The sequence below is a fragment of the Petaurus breviceps genome, unplaced genomic scaffold (genome assembly GCF_028583685.1).
Source record: "Petaurus breviceps papuanus isolate PSGF00001 unplaced genomic scaffold, PetGlider_PUasm1.0 187, whole genome shotgun sequence".
NCBI classification, from domain to species: Eukaryota; Metazoa; Chordata; class Mammalia; order Diprotodontia; family Petauridae; genus Petaurus; species Petaurus breviceps.
The window spans coordinates 289,984-315,198 of record NW_027185799.1 but is presented as its reverse complement, the minus strand read 5'-3'; the positions used below and the strand labels follow the sequence as shown (position 1 = coordinate 315,198).

The window sequence follows — 25,215 nt, the reverse complement described above, 5'->3', positions numbered from 1 at the left end:
CCTCAACCTATGAATCCTCCAAGATTGATCTTTTTAATGTACAGGCTTGACCATGTCACATTCCTACCTAAAACATTTTCATTTTCAGCCATGTCCAACTCTTCATGACCCTATTGGGGTTTTCTTAGCAAAGATCCTGAAGTGGTTTGCCATTTCCTTCTCCAGCTAATTTTATACATGAGGAAACTGTGGCAAAGAGGGTTAAGTGATTTGCCCAGGGTCACACAGCCAATATCTGAGGAACATGAGTCTTCCCAACTCCAGGTTCAACACCCTATTCATTGTGCCACATCGCTGCCTGCCCTATTGCTTAATAAAATATAAAATTTTCTTCATATGAAATTCAACTCTATGCAAAAATATGCATAATCACCTAATCTTGTGTAACACACTTCAAGACAATGGTGGAAGGGGTACAAAGACAAAAAAGGAAACAGTTTTTGCCCATAAAGAGATCCCACTATACTGATGGTATCCACCAATCACACAAAGAAGTAAATACAAAGTATGTACAATGTAATCAGGAGCATAGAAGTCTTAATAATTGGGTCTGGGATAAGGGGAGAACAGAAAAGGCCTGAGTTATATCTTGAAAGAATTCAGAAATTCTAAGAAGTAGAGTTGAGAAGTGAGCACATTCTAAGAAAGTCCTGGATAATAGAAAAAGAATTTCCCAAAGAAGGTTCACATGGGGGCTGGCTCTTCTACCTTGGGCAGGCCATGAACATTGTATACTTACCATCTTTCTAATAGCTGCATTTGAATGATTTGCTGCTGTGGAAATGAGTTCCAAGGATTCTGCAATTAAAGGTTCATCATTAAAATAGCAGCATCAGACATTTATTAAACATCTACTCTGTACAGAGTATTGCACTCACCACTTAGACCTAAGACTCAGTTCCTACTCTCAGAGAGCTTGAAGTCTGCTTATATTGCTAATAGTTTTCTATGGCCATAGTGAGTTCTCAAGTTAATAGAGAAAATTCTGCTCTGCTTAACTTTCTCTGGTTTAAAGGAAATTCATATGAATAATAAAACAGATATGGTTTGTCTTTTTTTTTTAAGTTATCTGATTTAAATATCCCCAGTTCCTTCATCTGATCCTCATGAACTTAACCCCTTTATCATCCTGGCTATACTCCTGTGGTGCTCTCTTTCTATCACTGTCATTCCTAAACTGTGGTATCCACATCAAAACACCATAACCCAAATGTCATCTGACTAAGGAAGGTAGAGTCAGGAACTATTTATTTCCTTATTCATGGAAGGTGTGCCTCTCTTAATGCAGTCCAATATTGCATTAGCTTCTTTTTGATTGCCATATCACACTGATAACTCACATTGAGCTTTTAGTCCACTAAAATCCTCATTTTTTTTTCAGACAAACTGCAGACTGTTTGGTTTGACTGTAGGATCATCCCTACCCTCTATCTTACACTTGCAAAGTCAATTTTTAACCCACTTTTGGGTTTATATTTATTATTTTACAGGTAAGACTTTATTATTATTTTAATAAGACTTTACATTTATATTATTATTAAATTCTACAGAGACAGATTCAACCCAGTGTCTTAGTCTGGAAAGATCTTTTGGGATTCCATTTTTGTATTCCAATACTAGTGATCCCTTGAAGTTTTATGTCCCCTTTAAATAGGATAAGCATACTTCCTATTGGTTTCTTTCAAATCACCATATACAATGTTAAACAGCACAGGACCAAGCACAGGGCCCTAGGGGCACTTCACTAAAGATTTCCTTCCAAGATGACATAGAACCATTAATGCGCACTTTCTAAGTCTACTTATTCAATTACCCGATAGTGCTATCATCTAGTCTGCATTTCTCTAACTCTTCCACAATAGCACAAAGGACTAATAAATGCTTTGTTAAGATGTAGGTAAACCATAGCTAAACATTCCCCTGAATAGGAGTTTAGTAATTCTGTCAAAAGAGAAAATATTTACTGAAAACCTACTATGTGATGCACAAATGAGAGACTTGCTTAATTTACAAAGTTCTACCTCAGTACAGGGAGTGGTAAACCAGGGTTAACAACTACTTCTCCACATTCCTCCAAAGCTTTGATGAATCTGGTCCTGGAACAAACAGATCTTTCTATATCAACCCTCCAATAAGGGGTATTCCCCCAGTGGAATCCCCTCTTATATCAAAGTATAGTTAAGTTTTCAAAAACGGACATACTGTTTCTGGCAGTATATTCCTTATTCTGCACCTGCAATCCACCATCTCTTTACCAAGAGGAGAGAGGTTTTCACTGACAATGTTTCATCACTATTCTCCTGGAGTCAAGAATAGTGACTGCATTGATCTGGGTTCTTGCTAGTCTATTAATATACTACCTTCCTCATATGGATATTCCAACTTGGTCTTTACCCTGAGTTTTGTTTCAATGATCCTTCTCCCAATCATCTCTCTTCTTCTCTGCCCCTTCCAATTTCAACCAGATCATCTCTAGAACTACCTCCTTCATTATTTCTATTTTAATATAATATTCTATATAATATAATGTAATATAACATAACATAACAATATAATATAATGTAATATAACATAATATAATATAATAATATATCTATTGGTTCAGGCCAATCACATTAATGATGATGATGATGATAACGATGATATAAGCAGATATTTATAAAGTGCTTTAATAAATTGCAAAGTGCTTTAGCTATATTATCTCATTTGAGCTACCCCAAAACCCTGTGACATAGGTGCTTTTATTATCCCCACTTTACAGGAGAGGAAAGTAAGACAAAAAGAGGTAAATTAATTTTCCTGAGCTTCCATAGCTAGTAAGTGGTTGAGGAGACTTGGGCCACAGGTCTTCCTGACTCCCAAGTCTAGTGCTCTATCCACTATACCCCCCCACACACACACACCCCTACACATATGGTATACTGGATAGACACTAAATTTGGGAATCAGGCTGTGACAACGGAAGGGAGAGGGAAGCCTAGGGGAAGGACAAGATATATAGGGGAAATCTTTATTAGGAGAAGAGAGCAGAACCACTCCAACAAAGGCTGTGAATGACTTTCCCAGGAAGAAACCACATGTATAGCCATACAGGACCTTCCTTGGGGAAGATCAACCCTGAACATTGGCATACTTACTCTGGGAGTTGAAAAGGGTGCTTGAGTATGCTCTAGTCTCCTGTCCTCATTATTCTAGTTCCCCAAAAGGCTAACAGTGTTTATCTGACAAGATTCTTAAGGTATGTCTGAAAGACATTTGGAATCCTTAATTTATTTCCGCAAAGCTCCTTTTCCCTAGTAGCTTTATAAAGCATTCCCTTCCTCCTTTCCTTTGCCCTCAAAAGGACATTGTTTGTCCCTGTCACACAGCAACTGGATGTATCTTACTTTCTGCATCTTTTCTGTCTGGAGACTCCCCAGGAAGCTTCTTCAAATAATCCTTGAGCAACATCTCATAGCGAGGGATTCTCTGTACTGGCTCTAGCATGTGATGCTGTAATGTCAGGTTCCCACAAACCTCCTGTTTCTGTTGGGACAAAATTCAGAAATATGCAAAGTTAGACCCAGCTCAGAAAAGTAACCAACCAACAGAAATTAATGCAAACACACCAATACACCCTGAAATCTGGACTGTCCTTGGCCCTCAGACTACTAGTACAATGGCATTCTTTCATGGGGAAGAAAAGGTAGATTAAATGAAGATTGCCATGTTCCCTCCAATTCCTATCAATGCTATGTTAAATAATTTCCACCTTTCTTGAGCAATTAAGACTGGATCCTTTGCTTCCTGTGCTCAGAAAAGTGCAGATATTTTCAACTATTCTTATACCATGTTCGCTCCTAAATTTTGGTCATAATTAAAAATCCAATCACTTGTTTACAAGGTTTTTACTGTGAATAAAGAAAATAGGTAACTGTAAGTGGGTAATAGGATCTTTATAGCTTCAAGGGACCTTAGGAATCATTGAAGTCCACTCTCCCTCAACTTAAAAATTTGTGAACTAAGGCATAGAAAAGGGAATTGATTTGCCCAACATTACATAGCTAGGAAGTAGCAAAGTTAGGACCCAGATCATTTGACTTCCAGCTCAGTGAATTCACCACTACCCAAACAGTGACTTCATGTATCAGTCTTCCTTTCTGGTCCCTGCCATACTAACCAGTTCGAGTTCATAGAAAAGACAGCTTGGCTAAAAACCTGGAATAATCACATTTATTATGATCTACTTTATCTTCTTTCCATAATTTTGGGAAATGGAGCAAAATTAGCCAATCACTAACTCTGTAGGAACTTAGCCTCCTACATTCAGATATTTAGCCAGCAAATTACAAATCTGGGTTCAAATCGAGGCTGATAAAATGCTAGTCCTAAAGGATAAGCTGAGAATCTCAAATGCCAAAGTGGGGGCAATAGTGGTCTGTTGGTAGGCTGCTGCACTGCTTGCTGCTTCAATGTCCTGAGAAGCCTAGGATTTCTGTCCCCACCATGCCCCCATCACAGACAGGGAAGCAGAGACATGCTAGCTTGACCTATTTTCCAAAGTCAGTGCGTCACAGAAACACTGTTTGACTTAGAAAATCACCGGCTACTATGGTGAATAGTGAACCATATTTCTACTGTGCTGCCTTTGGGTAATCTATTATTCCTATGTGTTTTGTAAACCAAGGCTTTCCCAGATTGTGGAAGCACTTTAGCTGGAAAGAGGAACAAAAATTCCAGAAACAGAAAGGATTCATGAAGCTTCCTATGTACAGCAAAAAGCAATTTAAAATCTTTTAAAGGACATAAAATGCCAAGTGCTACCCACTTCATGGGATGTTTACAAAGTGGCTCCAACATTTCTGCTGGGGTTTGGGGGTGGGGTCCAAAGATCCACAAAGCTTTTACCCCAGCTCTGTATTCATTTCCTCTAATCCATGTCATACCAACCAGTTTGAGTTTATAGAAATATATATTGTACTGGTGAAAAAATCTGGAACAATCATATTTACTCCAATCTGCTTTATATTCTTTCCATCATATGAGAAAATAAAGAAAAATTAGTCAATTGCTAACTTAGTGGCAACTTTGACTTGTAGTTTTGGTTTTAAAGATACAATTGTAGCCATAAACATAGGTCTCTTAAAATTTTTCTTTTCTAGGTTTAACAAAACCACTAACTTTAAAATAAAACTAAGTCTTCCTTGCTGAGCTATGGACAAAAACATAACGGACACGGAATACCAGAAAAAGAAAAAGAAACGAATTGCGAGGAAGCCATAAGATAAATTCTCATTTAAAATCTGATCTGTCCAAATTGTGTTTTAAATCATTCAGAGGGGAAAGGTATTGGATTTTTCAGGAATTAAATCAAGTCTCTGTTGGAAGTGGGCAGAGAGCAGAAAGAAGCAGTGATCAACAGCCACAGGACAAATCAGGAGAAGCCAAGAACTCTGAGTAGTGAGGCCAGGCTGGCAGGACACGACAGGTGATGAAGCTAAAAAGCAGGTTGAGAGAAGGGAAGGCTAATGAGAAAGACAGAGGGGACCTGCAGATATAGTGAATCCTTATGACAAAGCTAAGGTCAGAGTCCAGGGTTTCAGGCCAGATGAGATGTGTTGGTAAAGTGCTGAGTTTGAGAACTCGAGGCAGAGTTGATGGCTAGACACCTAGACCAGGCATGAGGGCACGGGCAGGAGCAGAATCAAAGTACACAGGTAAGGACTGGTAGCCAAGGTTCAAAGTGGACCTAAAGGAACAAACAGAGAATGAATGGAGTTCAGAGCGGGAAACTGAGAACAATGTCTCCAGTTCTGTTATAGATGAGAGGATATTCACAATAATGCAACCAGGGAATAAATATCAACTAGGTTCAAGCCTGTATTCTCTTATCCACAGTTTTAAGCATTTACAGTGGTGTTGGCAGATAATGACTAGCACTTGGCTCCCTCAAACAAGGCAGGGACCTATAGGAGATTAGGGTTGGTGATGGCAATCACCAAAAGGCTAGAGCTCAGAGGAATCACCATTCATCTAATCTCTTCAACTAGTCTCTGCTCTTCTTAGAGGCCCCCCAAGGCAGGCTGGGGGGAAGTCTGGCATGTTGGCTGGGATATGAACATGTGGAATAACTTTTAGGATCCAACTTCTATATGGGTGTGTGGATGGGGGATTGGCATGAGGGGGTGACTATCCAGGAAGAAGTTGTCCTGGTACTACTATTTATTTAAGCAAGGAGATACAAAAGGCTGAATGACTCTTAAATGATCTTGGGAGGTCCAGTTTGAATGACATGGTAGGGATTTGGCAAGCTCACAAAGGAGGCCTAGAGTGAGGGCTTTCCAGAGCCAGAGAGTCATGCCTCACCTTCCACAGGTACTGGCAACCCAATCAGTACTGCCACCTAGACTAATCCACATAAGTTTACTTTTCTTTTGTCATCTGTGGATCAGTATGGCACATTTGGCTTGCAGTTTGTATCCCCAACTGCCAAAGGCATGGATGACAGTTGGACATAAAATGGTGAGAAAAGGATTCGAAACATGAATTCAGGGGAAAAGCCCTTTTAAGTTAACTCAGTAAGAATTTCTTAAGTGCCAACTATGTGCAAAGTACTGTAATCCAAATATCTGAATGTGCATGTTAGTGGTGAAAGTGAGTCTTATGAAAGCCAGAAAGGAGAGAACCGATCATTCCACTGAATGCTAGAAAACAGCAAGTGTATTGTTCAGGTGTCAGACTGACTCATTCTATTTGTTTGTCCATATTTGGTTGGTCAGTCAGATAGATAGAGAGGTCCAAGGCTCATCTAGAAGGCAGTCAGTCAACAAGCATTTACTTTACAAGCACTGTGCTAAGTGCTAGGGATACAAAAAAAAAGTAAAAAAGAAAAAAATAGGCCCTGTTCTCAGGGAGTTCACAGTCTAGTGAGGGAGAAAAACAGGAAAATAACTAGGTATGTACAAGATATTACAGAGTGGTTAGAAGATAATCTCAGAGGGGAAGGCACTACCTATGGGGATCAGGATAGGTCTACTACAAAAGGTAGGATCTGAGCTGAGTCTAAAGGATTCTAGGGAACCTAAAAGGAAAAAGTGAGGAAGAGCCTTCTAGGTATGGGGGACAGCCCGTGAAAAGACATGAAGTGTCACGTGTGAGGAATAGCAAGGAAGCCAGTGTAGCTAGGCCCCAGGGTGCATGGAAGAAAGTGAAGTGTAAAAAGACTGGACAGGAAGGAGGGGGACAGGTTGTGTCTAAAAGGAGACAAACAAAAGAGCTGGTTTAGGGGATCTCTAAGAGATCTGCTTGCTCTCACTTTCTACAATCATCTTTGAGGGCTTCTTGTGGAAACCTATGTAGTTAAAAATATACCAGCCTGAGGTATACAGAAGTTGTTTTGGGATAAAGTGGGCCACCTTGGTGAAAATGTGCATCACCCAATTGTATTCCCCTGTGGTGGGAGGGCCAAACTGGTTCAAAGCTCAGTTATCAAAATAAGGCAATCACTCATATCCCTTTTATTCATTTAAAAAATATGCCCTGGAAGAGTAAATGAAACTCATCTGGTGTCAAACTTGAGTCTTGAAAGGGAGTAAATGTATTTCAATGGCACTTATATATAGGTCTTAAATTTTACGGCTCACTGAGTCAATGCATCAATTACAGCTCAGGTTTAATGGGACACAGCATTTGGAAATGAAGACAAAAGCTGACGTATAAGGTATAGGACTTGGAGCTAGGAAAAAACATAGTCATCTTGTCTAACCTTCTCCTTTTATAGTTGAGGAAAGTGAGATGCAGAGAGTTTAATTTGTCCAAGGTCACACAGCCAGTATGCAGTAGAGCTAGGTTTCAAACCTAGCTCCTCTGACTCCAAATTCTGTGATCGCTCCACTACTGGACCGTATGTACTGGTAGCACCAGGATAAGCTGCGGTGCTTCCTTGGAGTTGGGCACTCAGACTGAGGTGTTTCCATGGGGAATGATGTACATCCTGTCTTGGCTAACTATAACACAGGCATAATTCTGGAAATCAGTTAGTACAGGCAAAGAAGATATTCAGGGTACAACAAATTGTCAAAGCTGAGTCAAACTAGGGTTGTAGGCCTAAAAGGTCCAGGAGAGTACCCATGATATAGGCTGATCAGAAGCAGACACAAAAGGATTCAGAAAAGCCACATGCGCACTTTTAGTAAAGTCTGAAAATTGTAACCAGTATCTATGGTTGTCCATTCAAAGCTTTGAACCTTTAGTGAAACATATGAGTTGACTTGCTATACTAAATAGTACCTTAGAGATCATCTAAGTCAGTGCTCTCATTTTACAGATGTCAAAATTGAGGCTCAATGAGGGAATATAGATTTAATATGTTATATTATTATATATAATATAATTATTATACATAATAATGTATTATATATAATAACTACATATTATATATAATATTATATCACAGGGCTATTATATAGCAGAGACAAGATTAAAATCCCATGTCCTCTAACTCTAAATCTAGTACTCTTTTAATTATATCATATGATCTCTGAGTGTGGGATTTTCTGACATTAAAATATGTATCTTTATAAATATTTTAAAATGTTCCTTTATATGGTATTCCTTTCTACATATCTTAAACATTTGCCTACTTTGCCTAACTTATTCCCCAACTCTGACACAACTAGGGGTTGGGATGTTGGGTTCAAAATGGTAAGGTGGAAAATGTAGTCCAGTCAAGTAGATAGGAAATGATGTCTTGGGGTGAAGAATATGTGGGCAGGCTCACCCAACAAGACAATCGTGATATGACTACTGATTCCTAGACAATGGCAATCCAATCTCAGCCTCTTTGGTGCAGCTTTAGTGATATAAGCAGATAAAGACTGGCAACTATGGATTGGAGCTGATAGCTGGCAACTGGCAGAGATACAGCACCAGGTCCCCTGAGAAGAAATACTACAAGTCAGTCTTTGGAGTGACAATGCCATACAAAGAAGCTTCCAGAGAAGGTCCTGATAAAAAAGACCATGAATATTCCTGCTGGTCTATGTTGAAACCAAACCTTATGGAATAAAAAATACCTGATGGAATAGAAATGTTTGTTTTTTCCTTTGTAAAGAACATTCAGGTATGGCAGAATGAGTGAGGAGCACTCAAAAAAGACAAGTTAATAGTTCGCCCTCCCAAGCCTAATCTAAAGGTGGTGAAAGGGTGGGGTTACGCCATCAATAAAGGCTTTGGATAAAAAGCTGCTTTGAAGCCCATTTTAAGTCAAAGCTGAAGTAAAAGTGGAATGAAGCTAACCTAATGAAAGATTCAGGGAGTCTACTCTCATACCGACTCAAAGAATGCCAGAGTTAGATTAAATAGTCATTAATAACAGCTGAAGTTCAGGTCAGAAAGTATAGATTTTTTTTAATCCCCCTAACCCCTCCCTACCAACAAAGCATGTAAATTGTAGGCTATAACCTGGGACTCAGTAATCTACACCCAGGGGAAAGCTTGCTCAATCATAAAACAAATACAATAGTTCACTTAGTGGCAGTTACCTCAATTGTAGTACCCAAAAGGAAATAAGTCACTTCTGGATAGCTAATTTTGAAAATCCAAATCTATAAAAGTGATCTCAAAGGTCAAAGAAACACAAACTCAACCGATCTGGAAATTTCTTCTATGCCCAAGAGACTTTTGGGAAACAAGATTATTGTGTCTAAAAGAGGGAGGGACAAGAGAGAAACACAAGAAAACCAGTCACAAAGTTAGAACACTACTGTTGTAATTATTAATGATATAAGGCACTCTCAAAGACAATAGTAAGGCCATGATGGCGACCTTTAATAGTCATCTTTTGGAGGGGGGCAGGGCCTGAGGCAATCAGAGTTACGTGACTTGACCAGGGTCACACAATTAGTAAGTGTCAAGGGTCTGAGGCTGGATTTGACCTCAGGTCCACCTGACTCTAGGGCCAGTGCTCTATCCACTATGTCAACTAACTGCCCTCAGAGTCATCTTAACAGAAAAAAAAGGATTTCCCTAGAACAGTATAAAGTTTATGGAGATATATTTTGTCACTTTTCTTTTCACAGAAATCTGATAAATTATTTTGCCACATTCAGTGTGTGTGTTCATAGAAGAAAAGAGGAACTGGTCTGAGGACTACTCTCACAGTGTCTTCCTCAAGGTCAAACCTTGTTTCTCCCCTATGTTCATCAGTTCTGTTAATTCTGAGTCTCAAAAGTACTTTGTTCATTATGGCAGCAGTTTCTCACATGATGTAAAGACAGAGGAAATACCAAAGACAAAAAACCATATAGCTGAAGTGACAGAGGGAAGTGAGAGAAAGGGAGAAAGAGGAGAGAAATAGAGGAAGAAATGGTGAAAGGGAGAAGAGGAGGAAGGGGAAGAATGGAGTAAATAAGGATTGTGACAGGATGTTGAAGGCATCTTTGCAAATAAGGAAAAAACCTCTAACCTCACAAAGGGCTCTCCCCCCAGTAGTCTCCTTAGGCACACAGAAGGAGTGGCAGCAACAGTTGGGAAGTCTGAAACCTCTATGTCATTCCAAGACAAAGAGGCACTTAAAAAGCTACTGTAGTCACAGGACAAATGGGACAAAATGGACAAGAGAGATTAAGGAGTCCAAGCTCTATCTTGGTTCTAACATGCCATTATGGATGAAATTTCAATGTTTTCCACTCTATAAAACTGGGTACCTACAGGAATTCATTAAATTTTTAAAACTACCAACCCCCTTCCCAACGATATTTTTTAACTCGAGACATAAGTATAAAGAAAGACCCTCAACATACCTGGATACTCTGAACAACATCTTTAAAGAGAGATGATCTCTGGGTCCAGGTGTTTACCAAGTCCATAGCTCTGTCAAAGTTCTTTACATATTCACCATACATCTTCAGGAATGGAGCTAGCTTCTGAAGGATATCCCCAATCCTTGGATTTGTGCTCCTTGGAAAGGTTGAGCAGAGTAAGAAAGAAATTCTTGTTATCAGTTAGTGACATCACACACATATACCCATACTTAATGGAGGGCAGGGTCATGGGCTCCAGGGCCTCTATTTAAAAAGGGGATTAGGCATAGTCTTTTTTCTGTTACCCATAAGTTATACCACCTTTGGACTTCTTTGGACCTTCCCATCACATCCCTACCTGCTCACCTCAACTCCCTTTTCAGTTCTTTTTTGTGCACTGGCTTCCCCATATATAAGGTCCTTGTGGGCAGAAACTTTGTTTTTATTTCTTTCTTTCTTTATTGTATTTGTATCCCTAATGCTTAGCATGGTGCATGGCACGCAGTAGGCACTTAAATGTTTATTGACTCATTGACAAACACCACAGAACAACGGAAGTCCACCAGGACAAGACCAAAGCGAAAACAGAAAGTACAACACACCTCTAAGCATCAAGCTAGAAGCTATAGAGTATCCAAAGAATATTGGAGACTTGATCCCTACTCTCCAGAAATTTATAAAGATTTGGGGAGATAAGATACAAGCTCCTAAACAATAGTAGGACAAAAGAAGACAGTCTATGAATGAATGCTAAATTATGTAGGCAGCTCAGTGTAGTGAATAGAGCACCAGACTTGGAGTGAGAAAGGCCTGGGTTTGAATCTCACCGAGGACACTAGCTAGGCCTCAGTTTTCCTCATTTTAAAATAAAAGGGTTGGACCTGATGATCTTTAAAAACAAAAACAAAAAACCCAAAACCCAAACCCCAAACATTGCCATATGTTACAATGTAGATAACATTCTTCACTTACAGTCTGCCACCTCTCTACTGAAAGGAAATACCTTACCCTAAGTCCCAGGGTATCAGGATTGCTCACTTCATTGATCAGTTCTATTGAAGACTGATCATATATGTTATATACCCACACCCTTACACATATGCATGCTTATGTGTGTTTAGATGTATACATATACACAGATACATAGATATGTGTGTCTCTGTGTTAGTTCCTCCTATTTACAAGACACTCATGCTCCTGTGAAAAGTAGCATGGCATAGTGAACAGAGATCATCAGGAAGACCTGGTTTCCAGTCCTAGCTCTGACACACATACTGCCTATATGATCCTAGTCAAGACACTTAAACTCTCAGGATCCCAGTTAATTCTCTAAAGACTAAGAGTTTCAAGAGGCAATTTAGTCACTGGTAGTCCCCCTCTAACAATGAAATCACACATCTTTTAAAAATAAATCAACAACAACAACAAAATTATAATGTGCTATGCTAGGTGGTGGGAGTGCAAAGACAAATGAAACCGCACTCCTCAAACAGCATAATTTTATTCCACTAGAGAGATACAACATGTAAGCAAATAAATTCAGGGCAATCAATGAGGATGGAGAGAACACTAATATCTGTAGAGTTGAGAGGCTTCACAGGGGAGGTGATAACCAAAGTCAGTCAACTAGCATTTATTCAGTGCTTCACAGTGCCAGAAACTATTCAAAATGTTGGGGATACAAAGAAAGATAAAAACAGTCCCTGAACTCAAGGGGAAAGGGAGTGAGTCTTGAAGGAAGATTTATACAGATGGCACTGAAAAGCAAAGACATTCCAGATACAAGGGATAGCTTAAATGACTGCACAGAGGCAGGAGATGGAATATTAAGTTTTAGATAAAAACTAGCAATTGCAGCCAACTGGTTGAAACACAGAGTATGTGAAGAAGAGTTATGTAGGCTAGGAAAGTGGATTGGAGACAGACTGGGGAGGGATTTAAACAAGTTGAGGAGTTTGTTCTTGAGACAATAGGGAGCTACTGAAGATTTCTGAACAGAGGAGTGCAGTACTCAAAACCCTGTTTAAGAAGATTAGTGGGAGGGGTGGCCAGGTGGCTCAGCCAGTAAGAGCACCGGCTCCAGTGTCGGGATGACCTGGATCAAATCTGGCCTCAGATACTCAGCACCACACCCAGAAATAACTGGCCGTGTAACCTTGAGCAAGTTACTTAACCCCTATTGTTTAAAAAAAAAAAAAGATTAGTGGGAGAGCAAAAAACCAGGAACCTGGAGACTATTAGGAAGCAATAACAACAGCTCAGGCAGAAGACAGATAAGGGCTGGTACTAAGGAAAAGAGAAAATTTAATGAAACATGATAATCATCTTTAAGTGTTTAGAGATCTATTATACAGAAGAGGAATTAGACTTCTTTTGTTTTTTCAAGTGGCAAAACTAGTAAAAATGGGTAAAAGTTGCAGGATAGTAGATTTCAGTTCAATATGAAGAAACACTTTAAAATAATTAAAAATATCCAAAAGTAGAAAGGGAAATAATGAGTTATAGTTACATACAGAGTTAATGAAGATATTAGAGATATTGTGAAGGGAGAAATCCTCCATAATTCAGATAAGGCAAGGACTAGAGGCAAACTATGAAGTCTGAAGTAATGACAGGTAATTCTGTACAGAGGTCTATAGACAAGAGCTGAATTGATCATAGAATAGATTTCTCTGGCATCTGTGGCCCTAGCATCCAGAAAAGGAACAGGTGTCTTGACAGTTTTCCAGGAACCTTTTTCTAACTTTGAAGATGAAGTAGCTCATAATGTGAAACCACTCACTTCAGCTAGGGCTAGCTTATCACTGATGATTTAAGAAAGCCTTGCAGGGTTAAGTTCTTCTATCTGTAATCTGGTAATATTGCATTATCTGCCCCAAGGATTACCAATTGTCCCTTCCTCATTCTTCTTGTTTCAAACAAAGACCCTTTTATTGTGCTTGACAGTTTTTTTTAAAGGCTTAGCTCATCATTCTGAGCTTTAAGTCTCCCTTCTCTATATCCACATCTGTATCCATCCTTGGTTACAGTCTCCACATTTAATCTTCTTTATATGTCCTTTTAAAATCAGAGGTCAACAGGGAACTTCCTCTGCAGCCACGCTGGATTCTTTATATGCTTTTCCTTTTTCTTTCTTAATAGGATAACTCACATTTGCATGGGCAGAAGTAAAACACAAATCTATCCCAGGCTTAGAGCCTAACACTTCATGAGTATTTGAATCTATACCTTTTCTACCAGTTAATAGTCCTCTACATGGGGTTTTTCATAATTCTTAATACAATCTGAATGGGCCAATGGAACGAATCAATCCTTCAAGGTTTTTAAAACACAGTGTATTTGATTTGTACGAGAATGTCGTAAGGTTGTGTGTAACCCCTTAATCTTTTTTTATAGTCTCAGCCCTTAGAGCAATAATTAGACCATGTCTATAACTCTCCAGCCAATTTCATATGCCAGCATAATACAGCATAATCACTGTAGTGCAGAGTAGTGGGCTTACTCTTTGTAATTCTCTGCTCCAGCTCATTTGACTTGATATGCATGAATTATAATCTTTTCTATTATAAGAAATACATTTACTAAATGTTAACCTAAGAAATTTTTAAATATTAATTTGTTATTGTTCTAACTTTATCAACTAATTTGCTGTGTGACTTTGAGTAAACAAATGACTCCTCTTAAAACTTTGGATTCTTCATATGAAGGGATGAACTAAATGATCTAAGGTTTTTCCATCACTCATATTCTGTGATTCTAAGATAATTAGTTTCAGAGACCTTGAAAACCATCTATTCCTACATGTACGTGAATAGGAATCTCCTCTGTAACATACCTGACAAGTGACCGTACTGTTATGATGAAGCTACTGCTGCCTTCTCGAGCACCGTATTCCATCTTTAACTAACTTTGATAGTAAGTTTCTCCCTTTACATCAAGGCTAAATTTGCCTCTTTGCAAATTCTACCATTGAGCCTAGTTGTGTCCTGTGGGGCTAAGTAGAACAAATCTGTTCCCTTTTCCACTTGAGAGCCCTTTAAATATTTGGAGATAACCATGATGTGACCTTTAATCTTCTCTTCTCCAATTTAAGCATCTCCATCCAGTTCTTTCAACTGATCCTCATAAGGCATGAGATTGTAGGGAGATTTCTACACCAACCTAGTTAATCAGTATTTTAAAACAAATAAAACTCCAAAGACAAAAACAGGCAGGTGGGTGGCATAGAGTAGAGAATACTGGCCTTCAAGTCAGGAACATGAATTCAAATCTTGTATCAGATACTTTTTAGCCACATGACCCTAGCCAAGTTACTTAAGCTCTCTCAGTTTTGGTGTTCTTATCTATAAAATGGGGATAATAAGGACACCTACTTCACATGGTTGTGAGGATCAGAGGAGATAATATATGCAAAGTCCTTTGCAAGCCTTAATGTGTTGTATAAAGACTTATTATTACTAGCCTCCTCCCCTCATTTTCAAATATTGATGCCTTTCACATAAATGTACCATTGGTAGAGTTTTGAATTCATCCAGCCATTGTTTGGTTAAATTAAATAGGATTTTTTTTTCACTAAAAAAAATCTATTTCTCTCCCTTTACCTTCCAATTGAAAAAAAGAAAAATTATTGTAACAAACATGTATAATGAAGAAAACTAATTCCTACATTGGCCAGGTCTTTTAAAAAAATATTTTAGTATATACCCTAGGTATCAAACCTCTGTGGGGAGGTGGAATGTGTGCTTCTTCATGGATTCTCTGGAATCATAGTTGGTAATTGCATTAATTTGAGTCCTTAAGTATTTCAAAGTTGTTTACTTTTATGTTTTTGTCATTATATAAATTGTTCTCTCGGTTCTCCATACTTTATTCTGCCTCTTCATATGTCTTCCCAGTTTTCCCTGAAGCTTTTCTCTCCATCATTTCTTACCATACAGTAGTATTCCACTACATTCCTGATACCATTCAGTCATTCCCCAATTGATAGACATCCCCATTTAGTTTTCAGTTCTTTGTCATCATAAAAAGAGGTGCTATAAATATTTTTATACATATAGGTCTTTTTTCCCTTTCTTTGATCTCTTTAGGAGCCTGGCCTGGCAGCAATATAGCAAAGTCAAAGGATAGGTCCAATTTGGTGACTTTTAGGGTATAATTCCAAATGACCTTCCAGAATGGCTGGAGCATGAAATGGAATATGATTATGACATAAGAAATAATGATAGTGATGCATGCCACCTACTTCTTTACAGAGGTGATGGACTCAAGATGCTGAATAAGACAGATAGAGATAGAGATATCTATATATATTTCTGGACATGGTCAATGTGAGAATTTGTTTTACTTGACCATGAATCTTTGTTGTTGTTTTTTCTTTCCAGTGGACAGTGGGTGAGAAAGAAAAAAAATAATTTTTAAAAATGTATGCTTTTCTTAAAACACTGCAATAATTTCTCAATCCCTCTCCCTCCCAAATACGCAGTTAAGCAAAACCAACGAACAAAGAAATCATGTCTGACCATGTATGCTACATGACAATGAACTTGTATTTTACCACCTCTCTACTGAGAGGAGGGATGTTTGTCATATCCTCTATTCTCTAGATTGTTTATTGTTAATAATCAATTCATAGTTTTTGTTTTCATTTACATCTATTGGAATCATTATGTATATTGTTCTGTTGGTTCTGCTTTGTCTACTCTGTATCACTTCAAACAAACCTTTCTATGTTATTCTTTATATTTGTCATTTCTTTTTCTTTTTAGTGAACACTCTATTCCATAACAAATAAAAGCAAAACATTCACAGAAATCACAATATTACAACTTATCACAGCACAACAGCTTATAATTAATTTAGTATTGGAATTGGTTGATCCTTAAATGTTTGGTAGAATTCACTTGTGAATCCATCTGGTCCTGAATGTTTTTTCTCAGGGAGCTCATCTATGGCCTGTTCACTTTATTTTTCTTTTTGGAGGGCAATTGGGGTTAAGTGACTTGCCCAAGGACACATGGCTAGTTTTTGTGTTAAGTATCTGAGGCTGCATTTGAACTCAGGTCCTCCCAACTCCAGGGCCGGTGGTCTATTCACTGCGCCACCTAGCTGCCCTATATTTGTCATTTCTTATAGCACAATAATATTCCTTTATATTTATATATCACAATTCATTCAGCCATTCCTCACTGGGTAGTACCCTATTTCATTCTAATTTTTTTGCTACCAAAAAGAGTACTGCTACAAATATGTTGTCATATTTAGGAAATTTCTGTCATTTATCTCCTTGGAGTATATACTTTATAGTAGAATTGCTAGGTCAAAGGATGTGTCCAGTTTAGTGCTTTTTCTTGTACAGTTCCAAGTTGTTTTCCAGGACAGTTGGACCTATTCAAATTTCCACCAACAGTATATTCACATGTATATCTTCTCAAAGTCCCTTATATGGTAACTATTTCCATTCTTTTTCATCTCTGACAACTTGATAGGTGTTAGGTGAAAGCTAGGAAATACAATTGATTCTACTCATTCATGGTGGTTCTGTTCTATGAAGTTGCTGTAAATACTGCATTAGAAAATACTGAACCATCACTTCTAGAGGAGATGCAGGTCTCAGTTTCTTTGAGTCTTTTGTTACAATATTTACTTTAGCACTTTATGGAGCAGCCTTACATTCAGATCAGATAATTTCTTTTCTTTTTTCTGGATGTACTATATTGTTGATTTGTTAAGATTGATCTCATGGTCAATAGCACTATAATATGCCTGAATGAAGTTTATCTAACAAACATATTTTCTCCATAAGGTAAATCACAGTCTTCTTGCATTTAGGAATACTAGACAATACTGTAGCACTATACTTGAGGATCATTTTAAATAGTAAAATCACCAAGAAAAAAAATTTTTAAGTAGTATTGAATAGATCACAAAAAGAACGTTTGTTCATAGGTGGAAACAAGACAGAGCATCACCTTGTTCAACCTCAACTGGGAGTATTGATTTTAGGGTTATAAATAAATTTTAGTGAGTTAGAGAATTAGCAAATAGAGAATCCACAAATAATGAAGATCAACTATATTTTAATTTCCACTTTTCTAATTAGGGATTTGAAGAATTTTTCCATGCTGTTCATCATTCATATTTCTGTCCAGATTTTACATAACTTTTAACTATTTCAATATTTAGCTTTTACAAATTTCTGTATTATGGATAGACCCTGATAAGCATGATAACTTTTTAACTTACCCTGAAATCTTACCATGATGTCAAAATTAATCCTGGTTATTTGTTCCCTTAGCCTTATTTTCTGGATACTTCTACTTAAAGAATAATTTTTCTTCCTTCTCATTCTTAGCTCGCAACAGCACACATTATGTATTTAATGTTTGTTGAAAGAATTAATTGATTAATTTCCTTCTCTAGCTTTTTTGTTTCTTTCTCTGGTCAGAGGCTATGTCTCCAACCTCTGTCTTGAGGCTGGGAGTCATAAAAACCCTATTGTCTTTCTCATCAATTCATAAAAGAAGGAAATTACTTCAGCCTCACAAATCTGCTCAATAGCTTGGTATATCTTTTATATACAATGTTTGTTTGCCTGCTTAACAGTCATCTTCTTCATCAGCTCCTCTAGAAAAATTAGTTTCCTTGGAAACTCACCCAGTTTCAGAGTTTTAAAGTTATATTATCCTTTATTTAAAAAATAGAAAATTGGAGGATGTGTAAGTTGTTTTGATTTTAATGCTATAATTCCAGAATCCTAGAGAGTATTAATTTTTAGTATCTTTATTCTTTAAATCATCTGTACTCTAAACATAAGCCAAATCATTCAAATAAATAAAAAGCTTTACTCCTAAATTTCCTATCCAATCCAATTTCTTTATCTACAGAAACTACCTACAACTGAGCCACTAGTTTTTAAATTTATAATTAGAATAAATATACATGGCTTTAGCAAAAACGGAATTAACACTGGAGAGTTAGGGCTGCATAATGAGGGACACTTTTAAATGTGCATTCCTATTTAACATGGTTCAGAAATAAGAAACGAGAGGCCAAAGGCTTATAAACTTTATAGAAGCTTTATACCTAATATGCCATGAATACTTTCTTTGAGAAGAAAGTCAGGAAGGCCCTCACATGTCAAATACTAAATCACAGTGTGAAGTTGGTTACATATGAATCGAAAGGAAATGACCAATTACTGGAAACATTTCTTAATCAGCTGTCTGTGTATCAGACCAGTGAATTATTAAAGCAAAGATCAAAATCAATGCCAAATTAGATGAATAAAAATTATAAGGTATGATGCTGATTTGAGCAATTCCAATCTGATCTACTTTTTAAAATATTTATAATAAAAGATGAGAAACGAATAAAAGGATATAGACTCTCACCAATTCCTAGGTTCAATTAAAAGATAAATCCCGGTTCCGGCCTCAGACACTTAACACCCACACAAAAAAACTAGCCATGTAACCTTGGGAAAGTTACTTAACACCAACTGCCCTCCAAAAAGGCAAAAAAAAAAAAAAGGAGTGAAATCCAATGGTCTTTTCTCAGGCCTTATGCTTTACTTTTCTGAAGTTTTTGATGTCGTTGACCACTCCATTTTCCTCCTCCTGGATCTTCTCTCCTCTCTTGGCTTTTGTGACATTGTTTTCTCCTGGTTCTCCTCCTACCTGTCTGAGGACTACATCTTCTGACCTTCCTTAATCTCCTAAAAAGAGCTGGGTTGTAGTCCATCTCCTGTTCTTTTACAGTGTTTACCAGAGCTCTTAGGTTCTTTTCTCTTTCCTCTCTACATGAACTTTTAAAAAGATGTTTACCTCCCCTGGTTTCAAGGGTGATCCTCCAAATCTAAAAGTGATTCCCAAAATAGATGACCCCCAAATCTAGATCCCATTTCTACTCTCTATCTTATACTCCAGTCATACAGTAATATGTCACACACTGCATGATGGACATCACTTTCTGGATGTCCTACCTCATACCACAAACTCAACATGTCTATGAATGAACTCATTATCTTCCCACCTAAACTTGCTTCTTCTTCCAAACTCTCCTTTTTCTGTTGGGGTCACAATCATTCTCAATTTGTAACAATGGAGTCATCTTTGACTCTTCTCATTCACTCATCCACCCACTTCTAGGAACTGTGAAGTCTTGTCAATTCAATGTCCATATCATCTCTTGAATCTGTCCCCTTAACCTCCACTCACATGGTAATTATCCTAGTTTAGGCCCTTAGCAATACTTCCTTCAGCTACTGGTCTACCTGCTTCTATTTCCTCACTTCTTCAATACATCTTCCATACTAGCCAAAAATCATTTTTCTAAGGCAGAGGCCTAACCACATAGTAGGTCCACATTACTTAATTGTCAGTTAAAATACAAACTTCTCAGCCTGACATTTGAGGTCTCCCACAATATAACTCCTATCTGCCTTTCTAGTCTTATTTAATAATACTCCCATTCATATAGTCAAATCGAGGCAAACTGAGCTACCAGCTCTTGACCTAAATTCAACAATACAATACCATTTGCATAACCTTTTTCTCACGCCTGGATTCAACTCTCTCTTCTTCTCTGACTTGCAGAATCTTCATTTTCCTTTAAGGCTAAACTTAGATATTACATCCATGGTGCCTTCCCAGATGCAGACAGTCAATAGGGCTCTGCTCCTTCCCCAGTTTTCCTTGTGTCACATATATCTGTATTTACATAGTCTTTCTTCCTCCCTTTGCCTGCAACTAGCATGTTGAGAATAGGAATGGTTTCATTTTCCTTGATACCTAGCAAAGCATCTTGAACATAGTAGACATTTCATGTTTGTTGGATTGAATTTTAAGTAGTACAACCTCAATAGAGAGGCAGTGGAGGAGAAAACAAGGTTACAGAAAGTCTAGCCAGCCTTGTCCTTACAGAAAGCAAAGACCCAAGTGAGCAAGATGATCTCAAGGGCATTTAAGGATGAAAATGGAAAGAGAACAATAAACATGTCAAAAGGGGAAAAGATCTATGAGGAGTTCCACAACAAGCTCTTTTCTTCATCAATGGCAGTGGAACCAACAAATTTGGAGATGTGCTTCATGGTGAAGTGGAAATGCACTGAAGAAATCAAAGATGACAACAGCGGCTAGATTAGACCAAGTACACATAAAGGAGGTCTATGGAGGAGTTAACACGGTCTTGAGGGTCCCAAAGGATCACTTTTTTTTAAGCAACTGGGGTTAAGTAACTTGCTCAAGGTTACATGGCCAGTTATTTCTGGGTGTGGTGCTAAGTATCTGAGCCCAAATTCGATCCCAGGTCATCCTGACTCTGGGGCCAGTGCTCTTACTCAACTGTGCTACCTGGCCGCCCCAAAAGGATCATCTCTTAAGTTAATCTATAAAAGGAGGGGATATTAAATACCTAGAAAAAAATCACAGTCTTATTATCATAAATTTTTCAAAGGTAACTCAAAAGTCTATTTTCCCATCATGACAAAAATCTCAGTAAGGACAGCTTACAGATATATCAATGGTATCCTGGATGAAAACTGAAAAAAGGAATAGGTAGGCTTTCAAAATGCTACTCTACAGCAGATTACACCTGTACAATCACACAACTGACTAAAAACCACATCAAATATAAGATCCCACTGTGCTTATTATTTGTTGAATACTTTTTGAAAGTCCTTTGATTTGGTAGAACAAAACACCACCTTGAAGGCTATCCTCAAACAAAGTATTTTCCATGCATATGTCAAAATAATATAAAAGTGTATGAAAAATATAACAATAGATAATTTTACTTAAATGACTATTATCAATAAGTGGGGTATAAAAGAGGGATATTTATACTTTTTTTTTTGCTGTTTGGAGGGAGAAGGTAGGGCAATTGGTGTTAAGTGACTTGCCCAAGGCCACACGGCTTTTGTGTTAAGTGTCTGAGGCCAGATTTTAACTCAGGACCTCCTGACTTCAAGGCCAGTGCTCTATTCACTGCACCACTTAGCTGCCCCTGTTTATACTTTTGCTAAAAATATTTGCCAATATCATGTAAGAAGGCCAGTAGAATTCAAACTGAGCAGTGATTCCCTAAATATGGGGAGGTCCTCCCTATTATCCTGTCTGCAGATAGCATTGTGCTCACTATATTAAGCCCTGGAACAAATATGAGCCTCCTAAATGAAGTTCCTAAGCATTCAAGAGTATGGTCTAGCTATCTACACAGGAAAAGATGTATAAAATACACATATTATCCAGACTATGGTTTACACTTTGGTAGGTGAACTCAGAGTTAGTCCATCAGAACATGGATCCATTTGTATAAATGGAAAAGGAGGTGGTCTGGTCAAGGGGCAAGAATGAGAGATAAAACAGTAAACAGTCTTTATGTTCCACTGCAATCCACACAAACTCAAGAAATCTAAAGGAAGGCCCCCAGCATGTTGAATGAAGACCTTAAGGAAAATTTATGGGAAGATCAGACAAGACTTACACATGATAAGTAATGGTAGGGGTAAGAGAAAGATTGCAATTTGCACTATTGGCAGGAGCATCCATGTTGGTGAGATCATCACCACGGTATATGGGTTTTTTAATGCCAGAAAACCTACTCTTCACACTTAGGTCTTTGTTTTGTGGTGAACCAAGTAGTAAATGGACACTCACAGCTTCTAGTAGATAGTAATATACAGAGAATGCAGTTGTTAGTTGAAAAATGTGATTGCCTTGCCAAAGACATGCAAATGCCTTCCAGGGCTCTGAATCTTATTAAATAAAACCTTAATAAAATTTGAGAATTACTCTGGCCCCCCCCATATAAAAAGCAGCTGGCACATTAGAAAACATTAACAAAGTGATGATTATGATTATTTCTACTCAAAAAGATTCAAAAGACAGCATAACAATGTGACATACAATGTAACACCAAAACATATGGCTTAAGAGTAATAACTATGCTATAGCAAACATGAGGTACAGCGTGACATTATGACATATGGTATAATATTGTGACATAAAGTATAAGAGTGTGACATATGGTACAAGTGTGATATGTTGTGACAGTGTGATGGTATCAGTGTGATGCAAACTGTATCCATGTTATGACATAACACGGACATAACAGTATAATGATGTTATAATAACAGTGTGGTAGATGACACAACAGTCTGATATGTGGGAGTGGTGGAGTACACAGGAACAAAGAAATATGAGGCCAAGTTCCATATTCCGGTGGTCATCAGGGATTCTGAGACTCTTAAGGTTTCTTAATTATTTTATCTTTTCTAATTTTTGTATATTTTAATTCATTTGTTTCCCAGTAGTTATTGGCAATAAACCCCTTTAATATATTAAAGGTTGTGAGATTTTGATAGACTTGTTAGGAGAAGCTTGGAGACTATATTTTGTTACAAAGGGAAGAGAAATTCTGTGTAGAAGCAACAGGTAACTAAGAAGGGAGTAGATGCTCTAGGTGATGGTGTGGGGAAGGGGAAAATGGAGTTAGGGAGGAGAGAGAACCTGCCTGGGACCAATAATCATCTCTAGGGAATCAGATGGACAGACAATTCCTCCCTCCAGTGCCACAGAACAGTAACTCTCTATGGAGATAATGGCTAAGAAATGACAATATCTCTCTTAAGGGCACAGAATTTACTGAGGGCCAAGCCTGTTGTGTTCACCAGTCATTATTATTTGGGGGGGGGGGGCAATCAGGATTAAGTGACTTGCCTAGGGTCCCACAGCTAGTAAGTGTCTGAGCCAAATTTGAACTTAGGTCCTCCTGATTCTGGTGCTCTGTCCATTGTACCACTGAGCCGCCCCTTTACCATGCATTTTTATTTGTTTGGGAGCATCTTACAAATAAGGCTCAAAGAACTGAATGGGTCCCTTCAAAGAATCATAAATGCAAACTACCCTTCCCTGACTTAGGCAGGACACATGTTTCTTGATAAACATCTTACACCCAATAATTTGTTGTCCTGCTACTTTAACTGGCTCTGGGAACAAGGACTACTAAAAGTCAACTGTCCAAAAGGCATGTTAAAGACCAACTGTTAGCTATGAGAGGGGTAAAAAGGTAGGAGGGGGCAAGGAGAGAGGGGAGGGGAGATGGGAGAGAGAAAGAGAGATTGAAGAGCAACTTGAAAGCAAAACTGATTGTCATGCCCCGGAAAGCAGAAAGGGTTTAACCCAGACCACTGGCAAATCTAATTTTCAGGAGTGATGAAATTCAGGAACTCTTATTAATCACACTTTACAGCAATTCCCTCTAGCTGTCATTAACTGGAGCAATCACCTGATTGCAGAGGGTGAGGAAGCTCTTCTTATTTTTGAACACAGGCATTCATTCATTCAGCCCAGCAGGTAAACAGGCAGCATGACACAAAGCAGAAGGATTTATATAGAGGGTGAGGGAACACTGCTGTTTCATGCTACATTTTAGTAACCCAAAACTATCAAAAGGATCCTATTTAGAAAAAGGTCATTTGGAGGGTCACCATCCAACAAGAAGCACAGTAGCAGGCTGTATAAATATAAGCTAGACTGAGCTGTTCTCTGAACTCAACAATCTACCATTTGGCTTTGTGAAATCATATAAGCCTGGAATATATTTCATCTTTATCTTTATCCATCAAAATCCTCCTCTTTCTAAGGTTCAACTCAGATGGTTCATCCTTCAGGAAGCATTCCATGATATTCCTAACTTAAAGTGGTCTCTACCTCTTTTTTTTTTTCAAATGCTTTATTAACTTCTGATTTATAACATCATTCATTTCTGCCAGATTTTGAGCTAAGGTCTCTACTTCTTCCAGCTTTCCTGGGCACTTACTACAATATAAAGCTTAGTTAAAGGGTCACTTTCTATGGAAGGGCTTTTCTGACCCTTCCAATCACTAGTGTTTCCCTCTCTCCCAAATTAGTCTGTTTTGCATGTGTGTGTGTGTGTGTGTGTGTGTGTGTGTGTGTGTGTACATGTTTCCCCAATAGAATGTAAGCTCCTTGACAGCAAGGAATATATCCTTGGCTTTGTAGTCTCAGCATTTAGTGCAGTGCTTAGCACATAACAGGTGCTTTATAAAGCTTGTCAACTGCTTGATCTTTGTTTTGTTCCTATTACATTTTACCCTGTGCTATACTTGTCTATGTACATGCTGTATCCCCATACCCCAGGAAGCTCCCTGAGGGCAGAAATTGCATCTTTTTTTACCTCTGTACTTTCAGCACTGAGTACAATGCTTTGTTATAGTGGGCACTTAGTTAAAATGAATTGACTATATCTCTATATACATACATATACCGTGTTTCCCCAATAATAAGACCTATCCCGAAAATAAGCCCTCCCCTTACTATGTAAGATTCCTCTAAAATAAGCCCTCCCCCGAAAATAAGCCCTATTGAGATTGCTACTGTAGTGAAGGTGATCCCCTGCGCTACATGCTACATTA

General features: G+C 38.0%; 1 protein-coding gene across 2 annotated transcripts in view; it reads right to left on the bottom strand.

The window, feature by feature from the left end:
• Positions 1-25,215, bottom strand: part of FGD3 (FYVE, RhoGEF and PH domain containing 3) — a 189,054-nt gene that overhangs the window by 43,352 nt on the left and 120,487 nt on the right. For both annotated transcript variants that reach the window (XM_069090583.1, XM_069090584.1), the window contains exons 7-9: positions 10,782-10,938; positions 3,387-3,525; positions 740-798 (exon numbers count right to left, since the gene is read on the bottom strand). In XM_069090583.1, coding sequence (XP_068946684.1) covers positions 740-798; positions 3,387-3,525; positions 10,782-10,938 — 355 coding nt within the window. The remainder of the gene's footprint in view (positions 1-739; positions 799-3,386; positions 3,526-10,781; positions 10,939-25,215) is intronic.